The sequence below is a fragment of the Grus americana genome, chromosome 11 (assembly GCF_028858705.1).
Source record: "Grus americana isolate bGruAme1 chromosome 11, bGruAme1.mat, whole genome shotgun sequence".
Lineage (NCBI taxonomy): Eukaryota > Metazoa > Chordata > Aves > Gruiformes > Gruidae > Grus > Grus americana.
Window position 1 is genome coordinate 17,617,037 of NC_072862.1, and position 13,577 is coordinate 17,630,613.

Genomic DNA, 13,577 nt, shown 5'->3' on the forward strand with positions numbered 1-13,577 from the left:
TGCTGCTTCTCTTGCCTCCCTGTGTGAGACCCAGGGCAGAGATGGAGCGCAGCTATCTATAGCCTGAGGAGGGCTGCCAACACAAATGCCTTTAATCCGGGCGCACGGCTGGCTCGGCGACTCACCGGCTGTCACTGCAGTTAGGTACGGCGTGTTAGCTCGGGCTTCAGCTGCATCCTGATGTGCCATTGCACTTGTCAGTCAATCCGAGATACCAAGACAAGCACTTTTTTCTCCAAAATCTCAGTTCAGGTTTTCCTTTCCAGGCAGCTGCAACCTACTGCAAAACAAGCTGAGGCATCCTTCGAGTCAAATACAAGGAAATAAAAAGCAGAAGCCCAACTAAGTTTCAACTTTATTTGAGGTCAGAGGTGTTTGCAGGGCTCCTTAGGCAGTCTGCCATGGCTCCAAACTGCAAAAAAATGCTCCAGCATCCCCTCTCCCTGCACGGGGCACCCCTCAAAGCCCTTTAAGCACTGCAGCTTCTTTCCAAGGAATATGTATCACAGGCTAAATGGTCACCTGGAGCCAAATTTCCTCAGTTAAAACAAGTTTCCTTCAAGAGAAGCACGCTGACATCCCTCGGGGAAAAAAAATTCTGAGATTTTTACTGCCATCTAAAGCTTTCTTGGAGGGTTTTAGCTGAACGAGCCCCCTTCCCCAGCCATGTCACTCCTGTTGATGCATCTTCTCCGGGAGCCAGGACAGGGCTGTCACACCACGTGCCACCTCGGCGCCTGCAGGCAGAAACTGCTTTAAGAAGAGGAGAAGGGTACCTATCAAAACCAACAGACGTGCAAGCGCTGCAAATTGTTATTTAATTAAGGACGAGACATTCAGAGGAAGCTTAATTAAAGCTGCTCTCTGAAATCGCTTATTATCTCATCAAGACGCTGAGCTCAGCAGCAGCTCCTGCTGGCACTGGGACAGGGCTAGAAAATCCCTCTTGGGCTGCCTTTACTATATGTGTTTTCTCCTTACACAATATCATCCTTCCGCTAAGTCCTGACTGAGGGAAAGCATTTTGCAGTGGAAATAAAATCAAAATGGGTTTATCCAGCTGCATTTGCAGAGGTGTGTTTGCTTATCTGCTGCCCTGGGCCCGGTTGCATCTGCCCGACACCGGTGTTAGCCCTGTAGCATTACTCCCCCTGCACCACAGCTCCCTTCTGCCAAATGCTTTCCATCCAGGTGACTTTAAAATCCACACGTGCACCCAGGGCATTTAGCACTTCTGCTATTAGTAATGACGCTACACCGGAGCTAATTGCATCCTTCCTTAGGTAGCATAAGCAAGGGCAGAGAGAGGGCACCTTCATTTTGTTGGAAGGAGTTTTTTTACCAAAACCTCCTACGATTGCTCCTCAGGGCAACTCGGATTCATAGGGAAGAGGCCAAGGACGATTCGCTCACCATCCTTTAGGGTTTTCCACTTCTATTACAAATTCCAGGCCAGATCACTTTAGAGCGCACAGATTTGAAAGTCTTCCCTGTGCGCAGTGGGACAGCGCACTGAGGTGAGCAAAGTGCCTAACGCCAGTGAAGTCACCCCAGACTACACCCTGAGTTCACCCTGGGTTCATCCCTGAGGCCCTGGGCCGAGGCCATGCAGGTCTGGCCCATCAGCCCGGCTCCCCGGCTGTTTCTGAGGTGGCACCATGTTGGTTACAGCACCTCTGCGGCAGCACCTCTGCCCACCACAACAGCGTCCGAGCCTTCAGCAGCACATGGTGCCCACCGACCTCCACCAAGAACCGTTTGCAGCTGGGGGCGGTGCTGCTTCCAGACGCAGATGCTCGCGGGCGCAGCAGCGCAGCCCGACCACTATCAGGGAGAGCAGCCCTCTGCAGACAGGGACTGGCTTTTCTCTCTGCAGTTCAATCTCAAATGCCCAGTGCTGGTATCCACCCGCATTGCACCCTCCTCTGTTGCCATGTCTGCACTGCGCATGTTATGCACACCAGCCTGTAGCTGCCTTCAGCCACCTTGGACGGGCCTTAACCTCTTTGAGCCGCCTGCATTGCAGTGCACTAGGGCTGTACAGCCCGGTATTGCCCAGCACTGCTCTGTACAGCATAGCATTTCACATACACTACATTGCATTGCACAGCACTGTGTTGCATTGCAGAGCGCTGCGCAGCCTCCCGTCCCACGCCGCCTTACAGCAGTGCACTGCGCGACCCCGCCTGGGAGAGCCAGTACGCATGCGCGCCCCGACACACTAAACCCCGCCCCATAGGCCATAATCCCGCCTCTCGCAGCGGCAAGCCCCGCCCCCAGCGGCAAGCCCCGCCTCTATCACCGCCGGCAGCTGCCAATAAAGAGGCGGCGGGCGGGGCGAGCCGCACCCTGAGGGGGGGTTAAGCCAAGATGGCGGCAGCTGGAGCGCGGGCCGGGCTGGGGGCCGGTGCGGGCGGCGGTGGCGGCAGCTGGAGGGGAGCGGTGACGGCGTGAGCGCGGCGGAGGCCGGTCCCCTGTGCATCTCGAGGCGTCATGGAAGCGGCGGCGGGGGGCGAGGACGGCGAGGAGCCCCCGCGGGAGGCCCGAGTCCTGGGTTCCGAGCTGGTGGAGACCTACACGGTGCGGGACCGGAGGGAGGCTGCGGGCCGGGCGGGGGGAGCGGCGGAGGCGAGTGGGGAGGCCGTGAGGGACGTGCCAGGCAGCAGGTGATGGTGGCAGGGAGGGGGGAGGCGTGGGGGAACGGGCCCACCTCGCCGCCGCCTCGGGCAGGCTGTGGGGTACCGGGGGGGAGCGGGCTGAGGCCGGGCTTGGTGCTGCGCTGCCTCCTGCTTAGTGCCGCCGGCTGTGAGGAAGCCACGCAGCAGTTCTCGGCCCGGTTTTGTACCCACGTTAAAGCCAAAGCGAGAATAATTTGGCAGAAGTTTCTGAACAGTTTCTGCCTCTGCGGAGGGTCATGTGTTCTGGGAAATCATCACAGACTGGGTTGGGCTGGAAGGGACCTCAAAGCCCATCTAGTTCCAACCCCCCTGCCATGGGCAGGGGCACCCTCCACTAGCCCAGGTTGCCCAAAGCCCCATCCAACCTGGCCTTGAACACTGCCAGGGAGCCAGGGGCAGCCACAGCTTCTCTGGGCAACCTGTGCCAGTGCCTCACCACCCTCACAGGGAAGAATTTCTTCCTAATGTCTAACCTAAATCTCCCCTCCTTCAGCTTATGGCCATTCCCCCTTGTCCCTGCCCTTGTAAACAGCCCCTCTCCAGCTTTCCTGTAGCCCCTTCAGGTACTGGAAGGCTGCTCTAAGGTCTCCCTGGAGCCTTCTTTTCTCCAGGCTGAACAAGCCCAACTCTCTCAGCCTGTCTTCATAGCAGAGGTGCTTCAGAGTGTGTAGGAGCAGGGCTGAGGGTCTCCAGCTGGTGAAAATTGGCCCCCTGAGCTCCTTGTAGATTTGGCCCTTTGGGAGAGCTGGTGTTTAAGTAGAGCCTGAGTTTGCAAATGTCATGATCTTGCTCATATACGTGCATGTATATGTTCATATGATTATGAGAAATTGTTATGGAGTAAATGTAGCTTTTAAAGCTGGACTAAATGTACTAGGAAATCTTTCCTTCAGGTGAAAATACTGTAAAACTCCCTCTTGAAAAACTAATCTTATTTTCAGAGGAAATCAGATGATTTGGAATAGACAATTTTTCTCTTAACTCACAAAAAAAAAGGGAACATTGTCAACAGTGTTTTAGTTTGGGGAAGAAATTAAATTTTTGATGTATAACTTTTTTAACTGGTCGCATTTTACTAAGAGTTAATTGGTCTTTTTCAGGAAGAGGCTCGTCATAAAACAAACCACAGCATAATTGCAGACTGTAAACATCTCAAGCATATCACCCTTTAGTTATATAACTAAAAATGTTTTCTGCTCCTACCTTATTTTAGTGTGATTTAAATAATCTTTTTTTTGTAGAATGGTAGAATGCACATAATGACATAAGGTTTCTTCCTGCTGTAGGAACCTAAAGGAGAAAAGGGAAGGGGGAGCAATGGTCTAGAAAGGCATTATTTGTAAAGTTGTGTAATAGTTACAAGTAATACTTCAGGTTACTCTCTCTGAAAAGGTACTCAGAGGAAACAGAACAACAGGAGAGTGATTTCTGAGTTTTTGATAGGACAGAGCATTTACACAGCTGTAGTACATGAAGGGCCTAATCCTTTCCAATTGACAGCCCTTGAAACATCATTGTGTGGGAATGACTGTCAGGTGGTGGGTAGCCACATTTACAGTCAAAAATGTCATGAGTGTTCAGTGAAGGAGTTGGTTAGAAGCTTACAATACTTTCCTGAAAATTACTTCAGCTCTTTCTGTCACTTTAGTTACATAATGTGTATTCACAGAAATGATACTGCTGCTGTTGAGGTGTTACCGGTGTGTGTGTTAGGATGTGGTTCATCCCTTAAGCAAGTTTGTTTTCACAGTCCCCGATCAGCCGAGAGGCATGGTGAGACTTGTGGCATGGTGACTGGAAACTTCCATTTCAGGTGTGAACCAAGACTCAGCAGTATTCATGTTGGTGTTGAGAATTTTCATGAATATTTTGCAATACCAGTGAATGTGAAATTCAAGTGAGTTTAGTTGAGAAAATGTCACCATGTTATCTGCCACCTTATTCCACCAGAGATTGTGGACATGGGACGTGAAATGGTAGCTACTTTGCTGCTTCAGCCTGCAAACTAGTACTGTGGTATAGTCAACCTTTGATAATACCATTAATGTGCTAGATTGAGCTGTAGTTCAGGCGTATCACTTTGCCACAGGTAGTGTTCAGCAGATCAGCTGATAGTTGGGGATAACATTTTAAGCTGCTGCAGCTAAGCCCAAGGAAGCTTATTTTTTCAAGGCCAGATTTCTTTTTTAATGATTATGGTTCTGGAAGTATAATGCTGTTTTTCCCGGGAGCTTTAAAAGTAGGGTGTTTGAAAGGCAAGATTTACCAGTATTTGATCCTGCTTTGATTCTCTTGCTGCATTTTTGAAGGAGTCATAGCATTAGGCTTACGTGTGTGTAAAGCTCCTAAAACTGTTGGGACTCCAAGGCTGCAGCCAGTTTGTTTGAGAAGAGCCAAGCCATTAGAAATGTAGGAATAGATCTTTAAACAAAACCAGAAATTTTATAAAATTATGCACAAGGTGAAATGTTTTACAAAAGTTAGCATTTGTGTTTAGTGTTCAAAATTAAATTAGTGCCACTTGAGGATGTGATAAAGACCTGTACCAGAGCAGAAGTGAAGACATTAGATGGTGTGTCAGTCAAATCTGGTAAAGGTGAGAAAGTAAATAGAGCAGTAGCAAGCTGTGTCTTTATCCATTAACATGTAGGAGTCAAGGTGGCAGTGGTCCTATTTACATCCTTGTTTTTAAAAGAATAGTTTTTCTTTTGGCATGTGTGCTTCCCATTGTACTCTATTTCAGAACTCATAATCTCAATAGAAGGAGACTTATTTTAGTGATAGCCATTTGACAGTTATGAGGTTAAATCCTGTAAAATATATCAGGGAGGCCCACAGTTCTGTGTAACTTTGAAGGTACTTTTAAAAATGTCGTTCTTGTTGGAGTTGTTAGGGTGGAAGGCAAGGTATGGATAAATCCAGCAGGAAAAAAAATACTGCACTTGTTGATGCTTTTTCTGTTGGGTTATAAATGTATGAGCACTTTTACCAGGTATTTCTCCTGCATGTGCTGGTCCAGCTAGATGCTTACCTAAGACTGCCTGATTGCTAGAAGGCCTCAAGGCTGCCAGTGCTTTATTTGTTTCCTGCTATGCATCTGTTTGGCCTAAAATTGCCTTCCTGCTTTTCCTGTCTTATGCAGCTATTTTTAATATAAATACTAGCTTTGATATTTAAAGAAAATACCGTGGCTTCCTTGAATGGGTGTAAACTGACTACTTGAGGAGGCAGGGAGGAGGAGATGTGGTTGCATCACTGCTCTGGAATTTGGAACCTACTGGCTGCAGTCACACCTGTGTCCCAGGCTTCCTGTGGGCAGCTCTGTCATCTGTAAAGTGAGGTGCTCGTCTTTTTCTTGACAGTACTGAAGTATGTCAAGTTGGATGAGGGATGCTGTAGAAATGCAAGTTTTCCATGTAAAGTGAGATGGGTGGGTTTTTGTAATGTGTACAGGAAGTAAACAAAAGGTGGTCTGGAATCACTGCTGTTCATTTGACAGCTGGTTTAAAAATTACACATCTTAAAAATTTTTTTAGTAAATATTTCACCTTTATTTATGCTGTTCGACAGTGTGAATACTTAGCTGCAAAGAGTTTGAAGTGACTGGTTAGAAAATCATGAAAAAATACAGCACTGCAGATATGCTAAACACTTTACAAAGTAGAACTTAGCCAGAAGAACTGACTTGTAAGAAAGGCATACAAAATTTATTACTCAGAGTTTGGTAGAGACATGGAGAGGAGGAAAACCTGTGAATGTAAACACTCTTGCATTTCAGCTCATTAGAAATGCAATTTGTGGCATAAATATGGGTGGAGATTTCACATGGTATGTTTATGTCTGGGAGACAGTGCAGCATGATAGAATTTTATCATGTCTCCATGTATACCTTATAGCAGTTGGCTTGACAGGCAGTCCTTGAAGAATCTTTAACTATATGCCTTGTCATATTTGTGCACTCAATTAATTGAAGGTCGTATATATGACTTTTTCAGAAACTTAGCACTTTTTTGCTTTAAAATGATTCATTTCTGTATTGAAACAAGTCTTTGGAACACATAAACATATTGCATGTGTATTTACTCTTCAAGATAATGGCAGCTTGTGGATTGATGTGAAATCAGTTGCTGTCATTCTGCATACTGATGCTGTTTGAGAGGTGACTATGTACTGCCAGCTCTGGCTGCGTTCTAAGTGGGGAATGGTATGGCTTTTTCAAGACTTAATTTGAGGAATTGTATCAGTGCATGTAAACAGTCACTTGAACAGGTATTTTCTTGACCACACTATCCATTTGGCTCAGTGCTGTGCTTCCGGAAGTGGTTGGTGCTTGCTTTTTCAGCAAAAACCTTCATATTTACTCTGACTGTATCGTATACAGAGACTAGGGGCATTCCTTCCTTGTCTTGTGAGCTGTCAGTTGGGAGCTGTGAAGTTTACTGAGTTTTCAATGTCTAATCTGAGGTTTTATGCATTGCGTACTCAATCTGCATTGCATTTAGCTATACTGCTTGATCTGCCATAATTTAGGACAGTCAGCTTTTAAAAAGAACTAGTCTTTTTATTATGGCTTCTAAATGTAGTAATTTTTTTAGTTCTAACTTTAATCTTCTGGTTTCTTTGAGTCTCTCCTTGCTTTCCTCAGGGTTGTGAGGAACTTTTGAATGCTCAGGTTATTCCTGTTCTAGTTTGTCACCGGCACAGTGAATAATCCTGATCTGCGTCTGCTTTGCCGTCACACTGTGTTGGGAAATGGCAGGCCTTAATTGAGACTGTAATTCTGTGTAGGCATTCATCTGTGTTTTCAGTACTCATCCGAATACTGACGTGTCACTGCGTGCTGTAGTCAGACATCTTGATTCAGTTCACTGCAGGACTTAGGTTTTGTTCAGCAAGCCAGTGTCAGATGCTTACAAAAATATGATTGGTATGAGATATAGTTCATCTTTTAAAATGCAAGTGGTGTTCTATTTAATGTTTGGTATTGTGCTGGTCTGTACTAACAGTAAGTGAAAACTGGCCCTTTATGTAACAAATCGAAACTGTTGATGCTTTTTGTTTTCTCCAGTGGGTTTAGCAACTAGATGTGCATCATTCTCATAGCAGCCATGAGTCAGAGCTGTGTGATCTGTGGTAGTAAGGAAGTTCTCAACTGTATAAAACGGTTTCAAGATTTGATTACAAATTGGTTTTTTTCCCAAGGAATATAGTTGGATTCAATAATACAGTTTATTTAATTTGTTTTTTTCAAGTAGCTGTAGAACTGGTTTTGCTGAGCCTTGTTTGTTTTCTACTTTGTGTTTTATTTTGTACTTTTAAAGTTTCTTTGGGATGGCTTGCTTCTGGGATATCCAAAGGCAGATTGTGAGTTCCTGCAGAACTAGTACCGTTCAATCTGGAAAGTCACCTACAATGAAAATCTTGAATTGGTTGGTACGTGCATAGTTAGAAATACTTAGTTTTGTGTAAAGAAACATTGGGTTGCTTTAGATAACTGTAGTGATTCTGTGGGCACAGTTGTAGTTGTAACTCTCAGGAAGCTGTCTTGTGTGCTTTACCCTAAAAGGAATAAAAGTTAACATCCAGCCAAAGGACTTGTCTAGGTTTCTGAAAGGTTAAGCTCCAGATTTCTCCTTAACTGTGAAGTGACAGCAGAATGCTTGCCAAGTTCCTCCACCTGTTGTGGAACTTGGTAAATTGAAGAAAGGATGCTGCTGTCTCTGACTTGCTGTGGGTAGCCGTGAATACCAACTTGACTTAGTAGAAATCTTCAGAAAAAAGTAGCTTAGAGATCTTGGTTGTTAACCTTTGGGTTTCAAAAATAAAAGCAATTGCTTTACATGAAGAAGCATCTGTGTGGTTTTGTGCGGAGCAGGCTTGTGAATGACACTAGGCATCCTACATCAGCAAAGTCACCTTAGAGTTTGGATTAGCTTTTAGTTAACTGTGATGCTTTAAGAATGTAAAATCACCTTAGTGCTACATTAATCAGCACATCTCACAGCTTCTCTTCAAGACATGCTTTGCAGTTCCCTTACTTTAATTTCTTCCTTTCAGGTATACATTATTCAGGTCAGTGTTGGCAATCATCAGTGGACAGTCAAACATCGTTATAGTGATTTCCATGACCTGCATGAAAAGGTAAGGATATTAAAACTGTGGCCTTAATCTATTACAAAACATTGTACAGTTTTTGTAGTTCTGTTGCATGGGACGTAAATTCTTTTCTCAATAAAGAGCAAGAATATCTGCCAGATACCATCTGAACTGCAGACTAAATCCTTTTTGTATGAACAATATTACTTGCCTCTGTTACACTCTCCTCTTGAACTGGGGGAGCTTGGCCTGGACAACTTTAGCCTTGGACAGAAGCTCATGTCAACAAGAGTGGACTTCAGGCTAGAGTCATTAAACCTTTTGCCAAGAGTTGTTTGAGCTGATCTGGTAACCAAAAGCTGGGTTGGAGCAAAGACTCTCTTCTGGGAGGGGTGGATTATAAAACTGTCCTTACAGTAGCATGGGGTAGTTACTAACCAGTGCTGATTAAAAACAGCAAGTGAAAATGAGGGAAAGTCTACTATGTTCAAGATTGGGCTACTTTCTCAAATGCACCAGTAATTCTGTTGTTTTATCACCTTAGTTACATTCTGCCCTGTGGTACTGTGAGTGATTCTCTCAGAAAACACTATTACTGAACTTCTCATAATTTTATGATAAAATGTTCTTTCTGAAAAATTCCTAAGATTTTGAAGTAAATAGCTAAATTTACTGCGGTAATTTTGGTTTTGGATTTTACCAGAATCAGGCAACATTCTCTTAATGTGTTCTGTTGCATCTTTGGTGCAAGTTCAGGTTGTGAGTTGGGTAGTAACTCTGGTCTTTGTCTTTCAGCTTGTTTCAGAAAAGAAAATAGACAAAAATCTGTTACCTCCCAAGAAGATTATTGGAAAAAATTCGAAAAGCCTGGTGGAGAAAAGACAAAAGGAATTAGAGGTCTACCTGCAAACCCTGCTAGTCAAGTTCCCTGTCACTGCTCCTAAAGTTTTGTCACACTTTCTACACTTTCATTTATATGTAAGTTATGTTTTTAGCATATAAAATGGAGGCCTGAGTGTCTTTCCCTAGTTCTGTGACTTGGAGACAACTGTATGGAATCTTCACAAAATGACTGCAACTGCTCTTTTTCTGCGTTTTGCACACTGTAACAAACAAAGCATATTTTTAAGATTTTTGACACCACTTTTTATTGCAGTAGCTACTGTACTGGGAAGTAGTGTGGGTAGGGACTCTGTGGAGAAAATAAATGCTGGCAGGATAGTTGGAAGCTGTGAATAAATCTGAAGCTGGATTGGTTGTTAGGCTGAGGTCAGTAGTGCTGGCTCTCTGAAGGAACACTGCATAATTGATCCACACACACCCCTACTTAGCGGTTAATGCTTAGAGCTGTGGTTGATGCTAAAACTGTTTCCAGTAGCCCAAATGAAGAAAAATGGTGCTTCTCTATGAGCAGCACACTGATGGAGTGGCCTCTGGAGAAATAGCTCCAGCCAGCAGACAGAATGTTACGGTAAAGTACGCTTGAAATAAGAAGCAATGGCTTGCTTTTGTATTCAGATTGCAATTTGTTCGTTCATCTCTTGTGGATAATTAGGCTTTTTTGCAGTGTGGCGTCATGTTGTAAAAGGGAGAATGAGCTTCATAAAGAGGAAAATGCACTGGAGAACTCAGTGAAAAGGAGGAGTAGTAATTGCTTTGGGGTGGGATGTGCTGAGATGATCCTTCATGGTTTCATATAAAGGCTTCAGAAATTTGTCACAAGCGAGCCATTAGATGTGTTAATTAAGCTTTAGCAACAAAGAAAAACCTGTTTTAGTTGTGTTGCATGAATGTAGTTATCCTGGTGAGACTTTAGAGTTGGACTTAGATAAACTGTAGCAGGTTTGCGTCATAGTGTTGCTATTGCCCTGCAGATTTGAGTGAGAAGGACTGGTTTGTCATGAACAAGCCCTTGGAAGTGGGTTAGAGGTTTTAAATGTATTAAAAATGTGTGTGATAACATAGGGAGAATTCTGTTCAGATAGAGCAAACTTCCTGATCACCAGGAAGTTGCATAATTTTTCTGTTCTCCTGCCACTCTCTCAAATAATGTCTATTTCATTAATTAATTCAGTGCTGTAACTTCAACAAAGATTTTTATGCAGGGAGAAATTCTTCCTAGTCCCTCTTGTTTTTCAGTTAGACTATTTTATTCCTCTTGCTGTAATGTTCATCCTTTCTTACTTTTCAAAAAAACTAGCATTATTTGGATATGAATGCTTCCCTGTTTCTATACTGTGTTTGTGTATTACAGGCAAAGTTGTTGCTTAATCTGCATTTCTTTGCTTAGGGGAGTCTGGCTTGAGGTATAAACTCAATTGTTTTTGCTTAGAACTTTAGAGTACTTTTAAATATTTACAAAAAAAGTTAGTTATTCAACAGAAAAGCTAAATATTTACCACAGCAATTCTATTGGAAAATAACTTTCCTGCAAAACTTTGATCTTTTAAATTATCTTTAAAATACTAGACAGCCCATGTGCATGCTTGAGGCAATATAATGCCTGAGGCATTGCAATGTCTGATATTGCCTCATTAGTTTATCTAGGAAGGCTGCCGATGACACCAAGCTATGTGGTGCAGTTGACACGCTGGAGGGAAGGGATGCCATCCAGAGGGACCTTGACAGGCTGGAGAGGTGGGCCTGTGCAAACCTCATGAAGTTCAACAAGGCCAAGTGCAAGGTCCTGCACATGGGTTGGGGCAACCCCCAGTATCAATACAGGCTGGGTGGAGAATGGATTGAGAGCAGCCCTGAGGAGAAGGACTTGGGGATGTTGGTGGATGAGAAGCTCAACGTGAGCCAGCAATGCGCACTTGCAGCCCAGAAAGCCAGCCATGTCCTGCGTCACCTGTGGCGGGCGGTTGGAACTAGATGGTCTTTGAGGTCCCTTCCAACCCAAACCATTCTGTGATTTTATGATTTTTTTGTCTATTCTTATTGTAGTATTTCCAGTAGGGATTATTTAATTTTATTTCCCAGGTTAATAGAAGTAAAATGACATAGAAATACCTACCATAAATACATTAAAACCTCTCTGAAGCCTTTGTGTCACAGGGAAAAGCCAGGTACAGCTTGGTAAAGAGAAGCAGTTGCATGTGACAACATTGTACAATATTATTGTTACTTTGACATTGAATGGGATGTATACAGTGATATGGGGATGCTTATTTTGCTGCACTGTCTTATACTTTGTCATCTTAAAAGATTTAGTTTGTTAACTTACAGATAGAAGCTTTTGAAAGAAAAGAATTGAGTACCCACAAACTACTGTTCAGAGACACCTGCAAACAATGGACTTCTGTGGGGTTGCTGCATATATAAGTAGTTATGGCTAAGACAGAGGTCTCTTGTAGATCTGACAGAGGAATAGAGTTGCTTTTTTAGGCGTGTTAGTCACTGAACAGTCCAAGTGATAACCTTGTTTCAATTATAAATGTAGAAAAAAATGTCTACTGTGTGTCCCAGATGACGAAAGGGATACAGAGTACGGTTTTCAATTAGGTCTGTGCATACCAATGAGTGTAATAGGCTTATTCAAATGACAGTCAGAATTGTTGAATGTTGTTTGGAATGCAGCTTCTAGCTTGTTCTCAAAACTGTGGTGTGGAGGCTTTGTTCATCCTCAGTGAGTGGGGTTTCAGTTATACTAAGAATGTGTTTGTCTAAAATGCTTGCCTCATCAAATGAGCTGAACTGTCTGCTGCAGATGTCCTGTGGATTTATTCCCTTGTTATGAATCATGAGGGATTTGTCAGTGAAGTAAACTCATCAAATATTCATTTTGTGATGATCCATAATATCTGTTTATCCTTTGCAGCTACCTTAAAATGAGATGCATGTGTCTAGGGGAAGCTTCACTATCACAAATAGTTTTTTTGTTCTTTTTGTGGGCCTTTGAGAGAGAGCTGTTGGAAAAGCTCAGAACTATTTCTGGACTTCCAGAGAGCATTTGCTTTTTGTGAAGTATGCCCAGATGGGAAATACTTGTACTGATCTTTGTGCACCTTCAGATTTAGAAAGGACAAATTCCTGCATTGAGAGTTTTCAGCCTTTTTCTTTCCTCCTGGAGCTGTCAGTGCCTGGAATGGGGGCTGAGCACTGGTATAGGTCCAGGAGGGCAGAGAAGATGGAGGATGGTGAACAGGGACTTTGAATTATTCTGCAGCAAGCATCATAGAGTTGAAGTCCAGAAGACTAATTTCTGTATCTCTCTTCTTCCCTGTAGACTTGTTAATCTAAAGTTATCAGTGTATTAGTGATATTCCAAGGAAATGTTCAGTGCTTGATGTATTAGGTTAGTCTTAATGTTAAAATTTGAAGAAAACTATACTTGTAATAGTTTCTTCAAAACTGAGCTTTCTTTTACGTTGGGCTAATGATGGCTAGTAGTAGTTGCTCTAGTTGCTGTTGCCCTTCTCTAAAATATGCAGGATGTGATGATTTAAGTGTAGCTCAATGTCTTCCATCTTGGAAATTAAAATCTTATTAAATGAAATAATTTTAGGTCACTTATGAAGTATTTTCATGTTACAAAGAAATCCATAAGACATAATAACAGTTGATTTCTGTTTAAAAAAAGTCCTGTACCACAGCAAAAAAGGGAGACTTCAGCAAAGGTACGCATTGAAAAATTAGAACCATAACTATGTAAATAACACTTGATTACAATGGTTTATTTTACAGGAGATCAATGGGATCACTGCTGCGTTGGCAGAAGAACTCTTCCACAAAGGTAAAGAACTTGCAAGAATTTAACTGGGAATGATTTCCTCTGTGCGCATGCATTCATATACCTGTGAT

The 13,577-nt window shown here is 43.3% G+C and overlaps 1 protein-coding gene across 3 annotated transcripts in view; it reads left to right on the plus strand.

Annotated features, from left to right (window-relative positions):
* The first annotated feature begins 2,346 nt into the window (after positions 1-2,346).
* The window catches only part of NISCH (nischarin), a 32,396-nt gene continuing 21,165 nt past the window's right edge, over positions 2,347-13,577 (plus strand). For 2 of the 3 annotated variants that reach the window (XR_008578798.1, XM_054838100.1), the window contains exons 1-4: positions 2,356-2,580; positions 8,736-8,819; positions 9,570-9,752; positions 13,461-13,509. Coding sequence is in view for 2 of the 3 variants with exons in the window: in XM_054838100.1 (XP_054694075.1) it covers positions 2,494-2,580; positions 8,736-8,819; positions 9,570-9,752; positions 13,461-13,509 (403 nt within the window). In the remaining variant the exon portion in view is untranslated. Of the gene's footprint in view, positions 2,581-8,735; positions 8,820-9,569; positions 9,753-13,460; positions 13,510-13,577 lie in introns of all 3 variants that reach the window. The other variant, XM_054838098.1, reaches the window with a different exon arrangement.